The 19,291-nt window shown below is 46.4% G+C and overlaps 1 protein-coding gene across 1 annotated transcript in view; it reads right to left on the reverse strand.

The window, feature by feature from the left end:
• YARS1 (tyrosyl-tRNA synthetase 1) overlaps positions 1-19,291 on the reverse strand; it is a 109,438-nt gene that overhangs the window by 1,188 nt on the left and 88,959 nt on the right. The window contains exons 9-12 of the mRNA XM_075336176.1: positions 19,126-19,211; positions 18,339-18,474; positions 17,958-18,055; positions 4,817-5,010 (exon numbers count right to left, since the gene is read on the reverse strand). Of these exons, the coding sequence (XP_075192291.1) occupies positions 4,817-5,010; positions 17,958-18,055; positions 18,339-18,474; positions 19,126-19,211 (514 nt within the window). The remainder of the gene's footprint in view (positions 1-4,816; positions 5,011-17,957; positions 18,056-18,338; positions 18,475-19,125; positions 19,212-19,291) is intronic.

Below are 19,291 nucleotides of genomic sequence, written 5' to 3' on the forward strand. Positions count from 1 at the left end.
GTGGTTGTAAAGCTGAGTTACATATTTTGTTTTAAATTTTGCTTCTCCATTGTGAAGATATTGGCTATCAAAATATTTAGCAATGAATGAGTTAATTTTTTGTTTATTCCAAGTAGGCGTTATCAGAGTTTTCACTGGGGCGTGTACTTCTTACCCCTGTGTGATGCTGATTAATCATAAGCAATCAGCAATACTGAAACAAGAACGCGCCCCCCAGCATAGCTCAGAGCAGGGTTCTCTGTGTGTGAGACGTAATGATACAGCTCTGATCTCCTGGTCTAACCTCCTCCATGAGTCAATGTGGAGAGAACGCAAACAGCTGAATTTAGCTGTGTAATATTATAAACGCTTATCAATTATCCTGATTTCACAGCATGGTCACCTCCGCTGTACTGCCTTTCTGGAAATATGTCCATATTCACGCTTATGTCTGTTGTGCTCCACTTGTAATTAGAGCACAAAGTCATTATATCTTACACAGGAGTAATCCAGAACAGGCAGGTTACTACTATGTTAGACATAATCACAGCCTGCACTCACTGCAGAGGATTAACAAGTTGCTTAAAGGGAACCTGTCATCAGAAATTTAGCTTGAAACCTAAAAAATCTGCTGGAGGAACAGCAATGGTCAGCAGAGAGCCCGCCCCCATGGACGATTTACAAAATTTACATAGAAAAAGGTACAAGTTTATAAAGTATTTAATTTGGTTTAAAAGGAGCCACAAAAAGTACAGTCATAAGCCATAATATCTTTAGGTATGGTTTGCTCTGGCTTGCTTTTTTTTTTTTTTCTTTTTCCATACCTAAAGTGCTATATATACCTCTTGCCTCCAAGATATTATGGCTTATGACTAAGGACTGCTTTTAATTTCCCCTGTTTGTCTGAAACGCGTAAAGCCGCCAGGCAAATCGCATGGCGATTTTTTTGGATGACCTGTGTCGTTTTAGATTTTCTAATAAAGTTCCAAGTTTTATTTTACTGCATTGGTGCTGAGTCCCAAACCCTTTTTCCTTCCATTCCTTCTGAATCACGGACCGGCCTGTCCGGGGGACTGCGGGCATCCATCCTTGCCTTGGAGACTTCATATGGGTGAGCTGAAACCTTCATTATTTTCCTCTCACATAAGTGTGATTACACCTCACACTGAGAAATCTGCCCAAAGCTTTGGTAGGACATGTTTCTCAAGCGCGGCTACCTACATATGATTGGTGAGCATCATAGAGGAGGAAGAAGTATACCCCACAAGTGAAGACTCAGTTTACACCCACTTGGACTTATCAAAAGTTAACTCACTAGGTGCCAAATACTTGATTTCTAATATCTAAACAATGCAGTGGCAAAATATAAAAAACTAACAAAAATGTTTCATTCAACATGAAAAAATTGGTAAAAGGTCCTCTTTAATGACAATCAGTGCCATGAGCATTTTATACATACTGCATGATCCAAACTAATCCTGTGTGACTAACACATCAGACCTATACCTAATCTGCATAAATTATAACTAAAAGCATAGAAAACAGTGTATATATATGTATGATTTATTTATATAAAGAACAAACCTTTTCAACAAGGTATAAAGATGGCAGTGCATTGTGACCCCTGCTATTAAAGGGAACCTGTCAGGTGTAATATGCACCCAGTACCACGAGCAGTTCTGGGTGTATATTGCTAATCCCTGCCTAACCGTCCCAGTATCTAATAGCATATATAAAGAGATCTATACAAAAAGTATTTCTAAAGATCCTTTATGCTGCTAATAACCGCAGGGACGTGCTAACATGCTATTCAATGCCCATTGCATAGCATCATCAGCTATAATGCGTACTTGTGTCCACTATCACCGCTGATCAGAATGCCCGACACTTCCAGTCATGCATAGTATGAAATTAATCAAAAAATACCTCAAGAAGGAATAGGTGCCTCTTTTTCACATTAAAAAATAATTTTTTATTCAGAAATTTTGGTTAAAATTACATCAAATGCATATTTATAAATACTAATAAAAGGACTGGATCAAATGCCCATAATACAGCAGCAGCGGTTAAACCAAAAATTACAATCTTTTAATTATAAGACCAACCAGTATGTAATATAATTCTGATGTTTTTCAAGAAATAAAGCTTAAAGTGCAAAGTGCTTTTTCATTATAGAAAACACCAAACAATTGTGGAAAGGAAGGCATTTAAGTAAAAAACCATTATAATGCAAGTGCCAATAAACCGCAATGAATATTGCTGAGTACAGAATACCTTAGGGATGGTCAGGGTTGTTAGGTATGCCGCAATATATCCCGACGCGCGTTTCAGCGTACTTTCTTCAGGGGATGCTGACAGGTGGGCGGGATGATGGGCGGGGGATAAACAGCCGGCATCCCCTGAAGAAAGTACGCTGAAACGCGCGTCGGGATATATTGCGGCATACCTAACAACCCTGACCATCCCTAAGGTATTCTGTACTCCGCAATATTCATTGCGGTTTATTGGCACTTGCATTATAATGGTTTTTTTACTTAAATGCCTTTCTTTCCACAATTGTTTGGTGTTTTCTATAATGAAAAAGCACTTTGCACTTTAAGCTTTATTTCTTGAAAAACATCAGAATTATATTACATACTGGTTGGTCTTATAATTAAAAGGTTGTAATTTTTGGTTTAACCGCTGCTGCTGTATTATGGGCATTTGATCCAGTCCTTTTATTAGTATTTATAAATATGCATTTGATGTAATTTTAACCAAAATTTCTGAATAAAAAATAATTTTTTAATGTGAAAAAGAGGCACCTATTCCTTCTTGAGGTATTTTTTGATTAATATTATAATTTAAGGTGTCGTATACGAAATTTTTGATTATTTATGCATAGTATGAAGCCGGGCGTACGCGTTCCGGATTCAGAGAGGTCTAGTGCACATGACCTGAAGTGCCGAGACTTCTGATTAGTGGTGACAGTGGACACAAGTACGCGTGTCACCACTTATGACAATGAATTGAATAGCATGTTAGCACCCCCCCCGTGGGCATACTAACATGCTAAGAGGGTGGAATAAGCACAGGAACTAACGCTCTTGCAACTAGTCCCTGCGCTCATTAACATATCGTAAAGAATCTCTAGAAATACCGTATTTTTCGGACTATAAGACGCACCGGACTATAAGACGCACCCTGGTTTTAGAGGAGGAAAATAGGAAAATAAAATTTTAAGCAAAAAATGTGGTCATGACACACTGTCATGGGCGAGGATCTGCTGCTGACACTGTTATGGGGGTAATGTCCCCAAATTCTCTACTAAGGTGCCGCATCCTGGTAATGATCCTCCCTGCCTGGTATATACAGTATATGTCCCTCATCCTGCTATATACCGTAATCCTGCCATATGGCCGCATCCTGCTATATAACCCATCATGGCATATGCCCCCATCCGGCTCATAATATGCCCCCATCCTAGTGTATGGCTGCATCCTGTGGCATATAAAAAAAATAAACGTTCATACTCACCTCACTTTACCTCACTCCCTGCAGCATCGCTCCTCCTCCCGTCTGTGTCCGCGCCGCTGATTGGAGCCGTCCCCATTACCCTGCTGGATCGCGATCATCTCCTGTGTCTGTGCCAGTGTCCCGGCGGCTGCGTGTGGACACGTGCGCACAGCGATGACGTCATCGCTGTGCGCGCCGCTAGTCTCCACTCAGCCGCCGGCACAAACACAGGAGATGATCGCGATCCAGCAGGGTAATGGGGACGGCTCCAATCAGCGGCGCTGACACAGACGGGAGGACGAGCGATGCTGCAGGGGAACGGTGAGTACTGTACACTGATTCACTGCTCCCCGCGCTGATGATGATGATGCACGGGGTGCAGTGAATACAGCCGCACATGATCACTCCAGGCCGTAGTTGCCAGGGGTGATCATGCGAGCCGGCTGTTTATCCCCCGCCTATCATCCCGCCCACCTGTCAGCACCGGCTATAGCGCTGAGGGATGATGGGCGGGGGATGGGCGTGCATATTAAATGAGCGGGTCCACGTGGGCACGGCAGGCTGCTACAGCCTGCTCGTGTCCCCGATGACCCGCCGTACCGCAGTACCCTCATTCCCCGCAGCCACATTCAGAACGTAAGACGCACCCCCCACTTTCCCCCAACATTTGGGGGGAAAAAAGTGCGTCTTATGGTCCGAAAAATACGGTACTTTTTCTAAAGATCTCATTATCTATGCTAGTTTATACAGGGACTGTTAGGCAGGGAATAGCAATATACACCCAGAACTGCTCGCAGTTCTCGGTACATATTGCACCTGACAGGCTCACTTTAAACTTAGGGCATCAATATCAGATTTGTAACCGGATCTAAATAGTGTATGGAGCAGAAGACTGCAGTTCCATACACTGTTTAGTGGTGTCTCCGTATATTGTAGATCAGCCCCTATTTGTGCTTATAGGATTTTATTTCCACTCCTCAATAGCGGCCACATAACAGCTGGGATGTGCTTCTCTATACACTGTTTACATTGGTTTGTTCCCAGAGCTGGTAACAGCTGGTCAGTGGACATTGCTGGGCGTTACTGGGTATCAGTATTACACAACTCCTTTATGTGGTAACTTTATTTTGATAAGTTTCATAATCTGCACAGATAGCCGAAAACCAGTCAGATTTATGGTAGAGCTTGGTCTAAAACCCATACAAAATAATAGGCACATTCACCGTGATCTACATTAGTATAATGTACGATTTCATTTTTAAAGGGCAGAGATACTTTTTTTTTTTTTTAAATTAGGGGTTTTTCTTTACTGTAGTATCAGATAACCACTTCATTGACTCACGTAGATGCACATAGCAGCATGCCTTGTGACTCCACGCCCCGCATCTTCTGAGGCTTTAGGTTACATAGCACGACAATGGAGCGACCCACCAGCTCTTCAGAGGGCACATATTTCACCAGGCCACTAACCACAGTACGTGGACTCTCTTCACCTACATCCACAGTTTCCACATACAAGGAGTCGGCATCTGGATGCTGCAGAGAAAACAGATTTAATGAATACAATAGATCCTGTTGTCTAAAAGACTTAATAACAGACAGTAGAGTTTAAGATGTTAAAGCATATATGTCATCTTAGATAAGTTAAAAGAAGGGAATTTTGTTTACTTACCGTAAATTCCTTTTCTTCTAGCTCCTATTGGGAGACCCAGACAATTGGGTGTATAGCTTCTGCCTCCGGAGGCCACACAAAGTATTACACTAAAAAGTGTAACCCCTCCCCTCTGCCTATACACCCTCCCGTGCATCACGGGCTCCTCAGTTTTGGTGCAAAAGCAGGAAGGAGGAAACTTATAAATTGGTCTAAGGTAAATTCAATCCGAAGGATGTTCGGAGAACTGAACCATGAACCAAAGGAACAATTCAACATCAACAACATGTGTACACAAAAGAACAACAGCCCGAAGGAAACAGGGGCGGGTGCTGGGTCTCCCAATAGGAGCTAGAAGAAAAGGAATTTATGGTAAGTAAACAAAATTCCCTTCTTCTTTGTCGCTCCATTGGGAGACCCAGACAATTGGGACGTCCAAAAGCAGTCCCTGGGTGGGTAAAAGAATACCTCAATAACAGAGAGCCGAAAAACGACCCCTTCCTACAGGTGGGCCACCGCCGCCTGAAGGACTCGCCTACCTAGACTGGCATCTGCCGAAGCATAGGTATGCACCTGATAGTGTTTTGTGAAGGTGTGCAGACTAGACCAGGTAGCTGCCTGACACACCTGCTGAGCCGTAGCCCGGTGTCGCAATGCCCAGGACGCACCCACGGCTCTGGTAGAATGGGCTTTCAGCCCCGAAGGAAGAGGAAGCCCCGAAGAACGGTAGGCTTCAAGAATCGGTTCCTTGATCCACCGAGCCAAGGTTGACTTGGAAGCCTGCGAACCCTTACGCTGGCCAGCGACCAGGACAAAGAGCGCATCTGAACGGCGCAGGGGCGCCATGCGAGACACGTAGAGCCGGAGTGCTCTCACTAGATCTAATGAATGCAAATCCTTTTCACACTGGTGAACTGGTTGAGGGCAAAATGACGGTAAGGAGATATCCTGATTGAGATGAAAAGGAGATACCACCTTAGGGAGAAACTCCGGGATAGGACGCAGAACCACCTTATCCTGGTGAAAAACCAGGAAAGGGGATTTGCATGACAGCGCTGCAAGCTCCGACACTCTTCGGAGTGAGGTAATTGCCACAAGAAAAGCCACCTTCTGCGAAAGACGTGATAAAGAAACATCCCTCAGCGGCTCGAAAGGTGGTTTTTGAAGAGCCATTAACACCCTGTTAAGGTCCCAGGGTTCCAGCGGACGCTTGTAGGGTGGAACTATGTGGCAAACTCCCTGCAGGAACGTGCGAACCTGCGGAAGCCTTGCGAGGCGCTTTTGAAAAAATACTGAGAGCGCCGATACTTGTCCCTTGAGAGAGCCGAGTGACAAACCCTTGTCCATTCCGGATTGAAGGAATGAAAGAAAAATGGGTAAGGCAAAAGGCCAGGGAGTAAAACCCTTATCAGAGCACCAGGACAAGAAGATCCGCCACGACCTGTAATAGATCTTGGCGGACGTTGGTTTCCTGGCCTGTCTCATAGTGGCAAGGACATCCTGCGATAAACCCGACGACGCTAGGAGCCAGGACTCAATGGCCACACAGTCAGGTTGAGGGCCGCAGAATTCAGATGGAAAAACGGGCCTTGTGACAGCAGGTCTGTGCGGTCTGGAAGCGCCCACGGCTGACCCACCGTGAGATGCCACAGATCCGGGTACCACGACCGCCTCGGCCAATCTGGAGCGACGAGAATGGCGCGACGACAGTCGGATCTGATCTTGCGTAACACTCTGGGCAACATCGCCAGAGGAGGAAACACATAAGGGAGTCGAAACTGCGACCAATCCTGAACTAACGCGTCCGCCGCCAGAGCTCTGTGATCTTGAGACCGTGCCATGAAGGCCGGGACCTTGTTGTTGTGCCGTGACGCCATGAGATCGACGTCCGGCGTTCCCCAGCGGCGACAGATCTCTCGAAACACGTCTGGGTGAAGAGACCATTCCCCCGCATCCATGCCCTGACGACTGAGAAAGTCTGCTTCCCAGTTTTCTACGCCCGGGATGTGAACTGCGGAGATGGTGGAGGCTGTGGCCTCCGCCCACAGCAGAATCCGCCGGACTTCCTGGAAGGCTTGACGGCTGCGCGTGCCGCCCTGGTGGTTGATGTACGCGACCGCCGTGGCGTTGTCCGACTGTATGCGGATCTGCCTGCCCTCCAGCCACCGATGGAACGCCTTTAGGGCTAGATACACTGCCCTTATCTCCAGAACATTGATCTGAAGGGAAGACTCTACCGGAGTCCAGGTTCCCTGAGCCCTGTGGTGGAGAAAAACCGCTCCCCACCCTGACAGGCTCGCGTCCGTCATGACCACAGCCCAGGATGGGGGCAGGAAGGATTTTCCCTGCGATAGAGAAGTGGGAAGAAGCCACCACTGAAGAGAGGTTTTGGCTGCAAGGGAAAGAGAGACGTTCCTGTCGAGGGACGTCGACCTCCTGTCCCATTTGCGGAGAATGTCCCATTGGAGTGGGCGCAGATGAAACTGCGCGAAGGGCACTGCCTCCATTGCTGCCACCATCTTCCCCAGGAAGTGCATGAGGCGCCTCAAGGGGTGTGACTGACCCCGAAGAAGAGATTGCACCCCTGTCTGCAGCGAAAGCTGTTTGTCCAGCGGTAGCTTGACTACCGATGAGTGAGTATGAAACTCCATCCCGAGGTAAGTCAGTGATTGGGTCGGTGTCAACTTGGACTTTGGGAAGTTGATGATCCACCCGAACCGCTGGAGAGTCTCCAGAGCGACGGTCAGGCTGTGTTGACACGCCACCCGGGAGGGTGCCCTGACTAGGAGATCGTCTAAGTAAGGGATCACCGAGTGGCCCTGAGAGTGTAGGACCGCCACAACGGATGCCATGACCTTGGTGAAGACCCGTGGGGCTGTCGCCAGGCCGAAAGGCAGTGCCACGAACTGAAGGTGTTGGTCCCCAATGGCGAAACGCAGGAAGCGTTGATGCTCGGGTGCGATCGGCACATGGAGATAAGCATCCTTGATGTCGATTGATGCTAGGAAGTCTCCTTGTGACATCGAAGCGATGACCAAGCGGAGAGATTCCATCCGAAACCTTCTGGTGCTCACATGCCTGTTGAGCAGTTTGAGGTCCAGAACGGGACGGAATGATCCGTCCTTCTTTGGCACCACGAACAAGTTGGAGTAGAAGCCGTGACCATGTTTCTGAGGGGGAACGGGAATCACCACTCCTTCTGACTTCAGAATGCCCACAGCCTGAAAAAGTGCGCCGGCCCGAGATGGGGGCGGAGATGTTCTGAAGAAACGAGTCGGAGGACGAGAGCTGAACTCTATCCTGTAACCGTGAGACAGAATGTCTCTCACCCATCGGTCTTGGACATGTGGCCACCAGGCGTCGCAAAAGCGGGAGAGCCTGCCACCGACCGAGGATGAGGCCGAAAGTCATGAGGAGGCCGCCTTGGAGGCAGTGCCTCCGGCGGTTTTTTGGGGGCGTGACTTAGACCGCCACGCATAAGAGTTCCTCTGGCCCTTTTCTGGCCTATTGGACGAGGAGGATTGGGACTTGGCTGAGGGCCGAAAGGACCGAAACCTCGGTTGTATTTTCCGTTGCTGAGGTCTCTTCGGTTTGGACTGGGGTAAGGACGAGTCCTTTCCCTTGGATTCCTTAATAATTTCATCCAATCGTTCGCCAAACAATCGGTCGCCAGAAAACGGCAAACCGGTTAATAACTTCTTGGAAGCAGAGTCTGCCTTCCATTCGCGTAGCCACATGGCCCTGCGGACTGCCACCGAATTAGCGGATGCTACCGCTGTACGGCTAGCAGAGTCCAGGACGGCGTTCATGGCGTAGGACGAAAAAGCTGACGCCTGAGAAGTCAAAGACGCAACTTGCGGAGCAGAGGTACGTGTGACCGCATTAATCTCAGACAGACAAGCTGAGATAGCTTGGAGTGCCCACACGGCTGCAAAGGCCGGGGCAAAAGACGCGCCTGTGGCTTCATAGATGGATTTCACCAGGAGCTCTATCTGCCTGTCAGTGGCATCCTTGAGCGATGAGCCATCTGCAACTGATACTACAGATCTAGCCGCCAGTCTAGAGACTGGAGGATCCACCTTGGGACATTGAGCCCAACCCTTAACTACGTCAGAGGGGAAGGGGTAACGTGTGTCATTAAGGCGCTTAGTAAAGCGCTTGTCCGGAAATGCTCTGTGCTTCTGGACAGCATCTCTGAAGTTAGAGTGATCGAAAAACGCACTCCGTGTACGTTTGGGAAACCTAAACTGGTGTTTCTCCTGCTGCGAAGCCGACTCCTCTATAGGTGGAGTTGGGGGAGAAAGATCTAGCACCTGGTTGATGGACGCTATAAGGTCATTTACTATGGCGTCCCCTTCAGGTGTATCAAGATTGAGAGCAACGTCAGGGTCAGAGCCCTGAGCTGCGACATCCGCCTCATCCTCCAGAGAGTCCTCAAGCTGAGACCCCGAGCAGCGTGAGGAAGTCGGGGAAGATTCCCAGCGAGCCCGCTTAGCCGGTCTGGGACTGTGGCCCGTGCCGGAGTCCTCCACGTGAGACCTAGGGGCCACCCCGGGAGCACGCTGCGGCGCAGACAGAGAGGGGCCTGGAGGCGATGATCCAACAGTGCCCGGGGCCTGTGTAAGGACCGGTCTGGACTGCAAGGCTTCTAGTAGCTTGGCAGACCATTTGTCCATAGACTGAGCCATGGATTGTGAAAGCGACTCAGAGAGTTTCTCAGCAAAAACTGCAAACTCTGTCCCTGCCGCCTGGACAGGGGAAGCAGGAGGGTCTGCCTGAGCCGAGGGGCCCACTAGTGCCCGAGGCTCCGGCTGAGCAAGTGCAACAGGGGTCGAGCATTGCTCACAGTGAGGGTAGGTGGAACCTGCAGGTAACATAGCCGCACAAGAGGTACAGGTTGCAAAAAAGCTCTTTGCCTTAGCGCCCTTGCTCCTTGTGGACGACATGCTGTTGTCTCCTAGGAGAGTGATCACTGAGGGTATATAGCCAAAAGCAAAACAACCCGGCCGAACAGAGAAAATATATACAAATATATATATATATACTCCGGCACCCTAGGGGGACCAGCACCGGGTGACCGGTGTGGCTTACCGACCGCCCAAAGCGGTGTGTGTCCACCAGATTCCCTGCCTTAGGTCTCCCAGAGCTGCAGAGCTCGTTCCTGAAATACTCCACCGGCAGAATGTGTGTAAAAATGGCTGCCGGAGCTCTCAGGGGAGGAGGGAGCCGTGGGGGCGGCGACTAGTAAAGTGCGGGAATCTGGTGCCCCACAGTGATCAGTGAGGGGGGGGGAGGAAACCTAAAGTATGCTCCAGCCCTCACTGCCGACGTCAGGTCGACCGTCCCGCCCTTACCCCTGACTGGCAGGCCCGGGGGCGGGAGTTATGGTACTAGGCTGCAATGAAGCCGGGGACTAAATTTAATACCGCGGCCGACAAACAGGCGCGGTCGGCGAGGAAGTCCCGGTCGTCACAAAACCAGCAGCTGCTGCAGCGTCTGTGAAACAAGCGCTCCATGCACCGTCCCCATGGGGACACAGAGTACCTTTTAGATGCAGGGCCCTGTCCCTGAGGATACAAAGTCTCCTGTCCGGCAGATTCCCACAGGGGCTGCGGAGGGAGCCCGGTCCCAGTGAATGGATGACCGGTTAGGATCCCACTTCTCCCAGAGCCTCTAAGGGATGGTGAAGGAAAACGGCATGTGGCTCCAGCCTCTGTACCCGCAATGGGTACCTCAACCTTAACAGCACCGCCGACTTAGTGGGGTGAGAAGGGAGCATGCCGGGGGGCCCTGTGGGGGCCCTCTTTTCTTCCAACCGATAAAATCAGCAGCTGCTGCTGACTAAAATGGGAGCATGAGTGGATGTGTGCCTCCTTCCACACAAAGCATAAAACTGAGGAGCCCGTGATGCACGGGAGGGTGTATAGGCAGAGGGGAGGGGTTACACTTTTTTAAAGTGTAATACTTTGTGTGGCCTCCGGAGGCAGAAGCTATACACCCAATTGTCTGGGTCTCCCAATGGAGCGACAAAGAAATAAGCAGTTGTGTGTAGACGAGGAATTACACTTTCTGGCCATTATGTGACTTTTAGCCCACTTTTTGTCACCAGTTTCCCTCTCTTTACAGTAGGCTCTCTTTCATTTTCAGTTGTCTTTGAATTAATGAGTGGGAGCTTAGCTGTAGTGTTGCTCCACTTACACAGAGACAAAGGAATCCTGCTCTCCTGTCTCTGCAGCAGTTGTTCAGAATCACCAGCACCATGGAGTAGAATGCAACACTGTATTGAGTAGTGGTGTGGTGAGGTGAGATAAACACTTACTAGAAAGTAACAGCACAGTCTATGCTCCTCCCTTTTACTATGCTCGTCCCTCTTCCTCTCTCCATAGACTTCAATAGGCTGGTGTAATTTAACACCTCAAAAAGCAGGCAGTCTGTTTTATTTTGACTAACAAGACAAAACAATCACTGATCTCGGGGGGACCAGCCAAGAGAAAACACTGCCGGCAGCCAGCAAAGGCACTCAATACAGTGAAATCTTAGGTGCATTGCCCCCTGGGAAGTATGCAAATCAAAAAAGGTCTATGGAGCCTGTGTTGGGCGTCTCGACACGGAAAATAGCCAGATATCCCTCCGGGAAGGACCTAGCCAAGGAGTGGCTCTTTTTAGGAGACCACCATAACCACCATATTAAGTGGCCCTTTTAGTTGATATCCGACTCTTTGACGAGTTTAAAGATATGACAAGGGAAATACCAAGGCCAGGTATCCATCCATAGACAGCTGTTTTGGGGTATTGCCCCCTCATCAGTGTGAAGTAGGATTCTGGCTAGGTGGGAGCAATGCCTAGTAGACCAGCAAGACAAAACAATTACTGATCTCGGGGAGACCAGCCTTTGCTGGCTGCCGGCATTGTTTTCTCTTGGCTGGTCTCCCTGAGATCAGTGATTGTTTTGTCTTGCTGGTCTACTAGGTATTGCTCCCACCTAGCCAGAATCCTACTCCACACTGATAAGGATCAATACTTCGAAACACCTGTCTGTGGATGTATACCTGGCCTTGGTATTTCCCTTGTCATATCTTTAAACTTGTCAAAGAGTCGGATATCAACTAAAAGGGCCACTTAATATGGTGGTTATGGTGGTCTCCTAAAAAAAGCCACTCCTTGGCTAGGTCCTTCCTGGAGGGATATCTGGCTATTTTTCATGTCGAAACTCCTAACAGAGGCTCCATGGACCTTTTTTGATTTGCTTATTTTGACTAAAGAACTCATTACACGCAACGACATCGCTAACGAGATGTCGCTGGGGTCACGGAATTCGTGATGCACACACGGCCTAGTTAGCGACGTTGTTGCGTGTGACACTTACGAGCGACCGCTAACGATCCCAAATACTCACCAAATCGTTGATTGTTGACACGTCGTTCATTTTCAAAATATCGTTGCTCGTCGTTTCTGAGGCAGCACACATTGCTACGTGTGACACCCCGGGAACGACGAACAACAGCGTTCCTGTGTCCTCCTGCAACTAGGTGGGAGTGACGTTCATGCGGCTGCTCTCCGCCCCTCCACTTCTATTGGTGGCCTGCTGTGTGACGTCTCTGTGACGCGACGCGAACCGCCCCTGCCCCCAGGTTGTTCGCTGGCAACAGCGATGTCGTTAGGAAGGTAAGTTGGTGTGACACATACCGGCGACATTGTTCGCCACGGGCAGAGATTTGCTCGTGACGCACAAACGGCGGAGGCGGGTGCTATCGCTAGCGACATTGCTGCGTTTAAAGCAGCCTTTAGACAGATATGAGCGGTGAATGATGATTTCAGAGGAAAAAAGTGGCTTTTAAGTGTTTTAAGTGGAGAAAAAGAATATTCATATAATGGTTTATATTCTCTTGTACTTTTGACATATGCAAAGCTTGTTAAAACAGCTGTGACCTTTTAAGTATGGCCTTTAAACGTGGGTTTTCATTAACTTTAGAAGAAAAAAAACCCTTAAATTTCGCAATCACTGAAACAAAGACAAGCATATTAAACTTCTGACTTCTTTTTTAAACTTTAAAGAGAAACTGTCACCTAACCTGACATTAGTTTTACTAAAATATCGTATTCTTCGTAAATAACAATTCTGGTGCATTTTATTAAAGTTCACCCTTGTGTCATTTCTCTGGAAATAAACCGAAACCCCCCCCCCAAAAAAAAACTTGTTTCCCTTGTCAATAGAAATTTCTCATTACACCCTGACAGCTGCGGCACCAAACAAGTAAAACTTAGCTGTCAATGTATCCGTACATACAGTTGAAACCAGACTTTTCATACATCATCTATAAAGACACATCTGCATGTTTTTCTCACTATCTGACATCAAATCAGAGTAAGCCTTTCAGTTTTAGGTTGATTAGGAACCCAAATTATTTATATTTGCCAAATACCAGAATAATGATAATGAGAGAGAATAATGTAGAGAATGTTTAAGGCATTTTTATTACTTTCTACAAAGTCCAAAGTTTACCTTGCCCTTAAACTGTATGACTCCGGTCAAACGTTTGGGATATCCTTCCACAAGCTTCTCACAATAGTTGCTAGGAATTAGGGCCCATTCCTCCTGACAGAACTGGTGTAACTTAGCCATGTTCGAAGGTTACCATGCTCACACTGGCCTTTTCAGCTTTGCCCATAAATTTTAACCCCTTCAGCCCCCAGCCTGTTTTCACCTTAATGACTCGGCCATTTTTTGCAATTTTGATCAGTGTCACTTTATAAGATTATAACTCTGGAACGCTTTAACGGATCCCAGTGATTCTGAGACTGTTTGGTTTTTTCGTGACATATTGGGCTTCATGTTACTGGTAAATTTAGGACAATATTTTTTGTGTTTGTGAAAAAAATCGGAAATTTGACAACATTTTGAAAATGATGCAATTTTCAAAGATTGAATTTTTATGCTCTTAAACCAGCGAGACATACGACACAAAATAGTTCATAAATAACATTTCCCACATGTCTACTTTACATCAGCACAATTTTGGGAAAAAAAATAAATTCTAAGGAAGTTATAGGGGTTCAAAGATTATGAGCAATTTCTCATTTTTACAACAAAATTTACAAAGCCACTTTTTTTTAGGGACCACATCACATTTGAAGTGATTTTGAGAGGTCTACATCACACAAAACACCCCAAAAGTGACACCATTCTAAAAACTGAACCCCTCAGGCTACTGAAAACCATTCAAGAAGGTTATTAACCCTTCAGGTGCTTCACAGGAACTAAAGCAATGTGGGAAAAAAAAATGAACATTTTACTTTTTGCAACAAAAATGTTAATTTAGCGTAAAATATTGCATTTTTACACGGGTAGCAGGATTAAATGGACCCCCAAAATTTGTTGAGCATTTTTTTCTGAGCACGCAATTACCTCATGTGGCGACAAATCACTGTTTGGGCGCATGGCAGGACTCTAAAGGTAAGCAGCATCATTTGACTTTTTGAACAGAAAATTAGCTGGAATCGTTAGCCGCACCATGGTGCATTTGGAGAGCTCCTGAGGTGTCGAAACAGTAGAGCTCCCACACATGTGACCCCATTTTGGAAACTAGATCCCCCATGGCATAAAAAAAAATCAGTACGCACACACTGATGTGCTGCAAAAAGGAAGGGGGACTAGCTGCAGGATGCCTGCTGATCAGGTACCTAATTGTTCAAGTTTTGTCTTTTTTTTTTTTTTTAATTTGGGGTGCACAAAAAAAAAAAAAAGCAAAATATCGAGCAACTACATAACTGTCCAGCAAATCACGTAGCTGATCAGCTCTTGGCGAAAGCAGGCGGGGGGATGGGGGGGGATAGTTAGAAAAGAGCCACGAACAATACTTATGGGATGGATGAGAACAGCAGCAGGATCACAGGAGAGATGGAGGCAGATTGATGGGGCAGCAGTAGATAGGTGGAGCAGCGGTGGATGTGAGAGGGCGGCGGATGGAGGAGTGGCGGCGGATGGGAGAGGGCGCAGCGGTCGGAGGAGCGGCGGCGGATGGGAGAGGGCGCAGCTGGTGGAGGATGGGAGAGGGTGGAGAAGCGGCGGAGGATGGGAGAGGACTCAGAAGGTGGAGGAGCAGCAGAGGATGAGGGGGTGGGAATAGCTACCTTACAGGATGGATCTAGACAGCAGGATCACAGCAGATGGAAGAGGGTGAGAGGTGGGGGAGAGTGGGCAGGATGTAGGGAAGGCAGCGGATCGGGGGCAGTGACTGCTGCAGCAGCGGCATCGGCAGCTGAAAGGAGGCAGTGGCAGATCGGATGCAGTGACTGCCGCGGCGGCTGAAGGGGGGAGGGGGGGGGGCAGTGGCTATAACTTACCGATCGCTCTCCTCAGCTTCAACAGACGCCGGAGTGAAGCTAAGGGGAGCGGTCACTGGCCCCAGATCCGCAGTGATTGGAGAGATTGGTCACAAGGCCGGATCGGTCTCTCCAAACAGACCTGAGGGCGGGTGAAACAGAGATCACCCAGCTCCAGCCAATGATCAGTGCTATAGCTGCCCTGATCATGGCTGGATTTCTATGTTTCAGCCATTTTCAATGGCTGAAACATTACAGTGGCTGTGATTGGCTGAGCGACGTTCGTCAGCCAATCACAGTCTCCGTTGGTCCGGGGAGGAGACACCACCCCTCCTGAGGTCAGGCAGAGGTCCCCTCCTCCCCGATCTAAGGTTTTTACACACAGATCGCAGCCACCGGGACTGTGATTTCACCATGATGTACTGGGTACGTCATGGGTCCTTAAGTATCAGGGAGCTATGACGTATCCAGTACGTCATAGGTCGCTAAGGGGTTAAATAGGATTGAGATAAGGGTTTTGTGATAGCCACTCCAAAACATTGACTTTGTTATCCTTAAGCCACTTTGTAACCAATTTGGCAGTATGCTTTGAGTCATTGTGCATTTGGAAGACCCATTTCTGCCCAAGTTTTAGGGTATGTGCGCACATCTACGTTCTGCTGTGCCAAATCCTCCGCAGCGTTCGTGCGTTTCAGAACACAGCCAAAAAGCTGCGTTCTGGATGCATTGTTGAATGCAGAATTCATGTGTTCTGGATGCTTGCTTTGCCATAGACAGAGTGGGAAAAGCATCCGGAACGCACAAAAGAAGTGACACGTTGCTTTTTTAGAACGTAGCGTTTTGGATCAAAATTTCAGCATCCGAAACGCTGCTCTCTCAAACGCAACGTGCGGTTTGATTATGCACAATCTTCATAGATTGTGCTGGGGACGCAGGACGTATGCAGTTACGCTGCAGATCTAAACACAGCATAAAAGCATGCAACATGCAGACATGCGCGCACAGCCTCAAGTTCTTGGCTGATGTCTTGAGATGTTGCTTCAGTATTGCCACATAATCTTCTTTCCTCATGATGCCATCTATTTAGTGAGGTGCACCAGTCCCTCCTGCAGCAAAACAATCCCACCACATGATGCTGCCACCCCCGTGTTTCATAGTTGGGATGGTGTTCTTAGGCTTCAAAGCTTCTCCCTTTTTCCCTCCAAATGAAACGATGGTCATTATGGTCAAACAGTTCAATTTTACTTTTGTCAGAACACAGGACATGTCTTCAAAAATTAACGTCTTGTTCCCGTGTGCATTTATAAACATTGATCTGGCTTTTTTATGTTTCTTTTGGAGTAATGGCTTCTTCCTTGCAGAGTGGTCTTTCAGCCAAGGTTGATGCAGTACTCATTTCACTGTGGATAATGACACAATCTTACCAGCTTCCACCACCATCTTCAGGCTATGTGCGCGCACTGTGGATTTACTGCGGATTTTCTGCAGAAAATGTGTCTAACATTTCTGCAGTCATTCCCCAGCAAAACCTATGGGTAAAAAAAATGCTGTGCGCACACTGTGGTTTATTTTTATACCTGTGGATTTGCCTGCGGAATTAATGTGTATGTCACTTCTTTTCTGCAGGTACCTGCGGTTTTTGCCATAGATAATGGTAAAAAACCGCAGGGACCAACCTGCGGAAAAAACGTGGCAAATCGTGTCAAAAACGAGGGTGCGGTTTTGATGTGGTAGTCTGCCAGAGGGTGCGGATTTTTCTTAAGAAAAGTCCATTTTCTAGTGCGCACATAGCCTCACAAGGTCTTTTGCATTTGTTCTTGGGTTGATATACACATGTCTGACCAAAGCACCTTCATCTCTGCTACACAGAACCTGTCTCCTTCCTGAGCGGTATGTTGGCTAGACATTCCCATCTTGTTTGTACTTGTGTATAATTGTTTGTACAGGTTAATGAGGCATCTTCAGGTATCTAGAAATTGCAACCAAGGATGAACCAACAATTCTCTTCCTGAGATCTTGGCTAATTTCTTTTGACATTCCCATGATGCTACACAAAGAAGCAGTGTGTTTCAGATGTGCATTAAAATATATCCACAGGTGTGTCTCTAACTCAGATGTTACCAATAAACCTATCAGAAGCTTCCAAAGACATGACATCATATGGGCTAACCTACATTACTTAAAGGCATAGTAATGTTAGTGTATGTAAACCTTTGACTTTGCAGAAAGTAATAAAAATGCCTTAAAACATTCTCTCTCATTATTTTGGCATTTGGCAAAAATATAAATAATTTTGGTAATCCTAATTCACATAAAACTGGAAAGGTTTATTCTGATTTCATGTCAGACAGTGAGAAAAACACACATATGTCTTTTATGATAGTGTATGTAAACATCTAGTTTCAACTGTATCCAGAAGGAGTAACATAGAAACACCACAATTCAGAGTAATGAGAAGTTTCAGTGGATACGCTAGTTATTGGTGAATACTAATATTTACTATACTTACCCTGCTCACAGTCAGCACCTTCCCAACTCTCAAATCCAGAAGAGAAGGAATTATCTCCTCTGGGCCACTGCTTTTAGTTTGAGACTTAGGTGCTGTCTCTAGATAAAAAGAAAAAAAGTGTTAAAAAAAAAATAAAATAAAAATAAAATTGTTAAAAAAAAATCAGCAAGGTTATTGTTAGCAGCTTTTTTCGGTGGTACACCTAACACACCAATACAATAATTTTGGACATCAATTTGTTCACATAGGTTCTGGGAGGGGAATATGGTATAGAGATATACTGGTAAAAATGTACGTCTTCCTTATGGGAAGAAAATGTATGGCGCATAACCGATGAAAGCTGCTCATAAAAATGTTGAGATCAATATAAACAGTACTCACTTTGCTTGGTGGGATCTGGATAAGCCTCATTACTTAATTTCTTCAATTCTGGGCTATTGAATTTCTCTCTGATGGGGTCTAGCAATTTATTGAGAGCTTTCTCTACCGAGGCTTTCAGATCTCCAGGATGGACGTTCTGTAAAAGTCATACAAAAATCAGCATATAGTGACAAGTAAAAGTTATTGCTAACTGCTATTGTAAATAGTTAAGGAAGTTGAATACGAGGATGGCTTCTACAAATGGATAATGATTCTAAACACACGTCATAATCCACATTACAACTCAAATGACCCAAGCTGAAGGTTTTATAATGGACCTCAGAGTCCCCTGATCTGAACATCATTAAAACTCTGTGGCTAGACCTCAAAAGAGCAGTGCAAGATGTGCCAGGAATCTCACAGAACTGGAAAACTTTTCCAAAGAAGAATGGAGGAAAATTCTTCAAATAAGTTTAAGACTCTTTGCTGGCTACAAAAAGAGTTTACAAGCTGTGATACTTGCCAAAGGGGGTATACTAATCATGCAGGGTACCCAAACTTTTACATTTTCCTTTTTTGTTAATTTTAAAAATATAAAGGATGAATTTTTTTTTCCCCCTAAAAAACAAAGGAAATGTGTCATCTTTAACTTGAGGCTTTTCAGAAATCAATTCACCTCCAACTTGCTTAATTGTTCACAATAACAGTAATTATGACCCAAACTTTTACATGCCACTGGATATCTTAGGTAACACAATGCACACCAAAGAGGTTAGTAATTTGGTGAACATTACAATCGTCATCTTACCTGTACAGCAAAGTCTTTTTCCAGCTCATCAAAGTCTGTGTAGGTTTTATTTCCACCAAATTTCTCATCACGAAGAATAACAAACTCTGAAAAACAAAAGCAGATCAAATGTAAACACTATAGGACACATCGGATGAGAAATCCTGCTTAAGATCCTGCTTAAAAG

Source organism: Anomaloglossus baeobatrachus, chromosome 2 (genome assembly GCF_048569485.1).
Source record: "Anomaloglossus baeobatrachus isolate aAnoBae1 chromosome 2, aAnoBae1.hap1, whole genome shotgun sequence".
In the NCBI taxonomy this organism is placed as follows: domain Eukaryota; kingdom Metazoa; phylum Chordata; class Amphibia; order Anura; family Aromobatidae; genus Anomaloglossus; species Anomaloglossus baeobatrachus.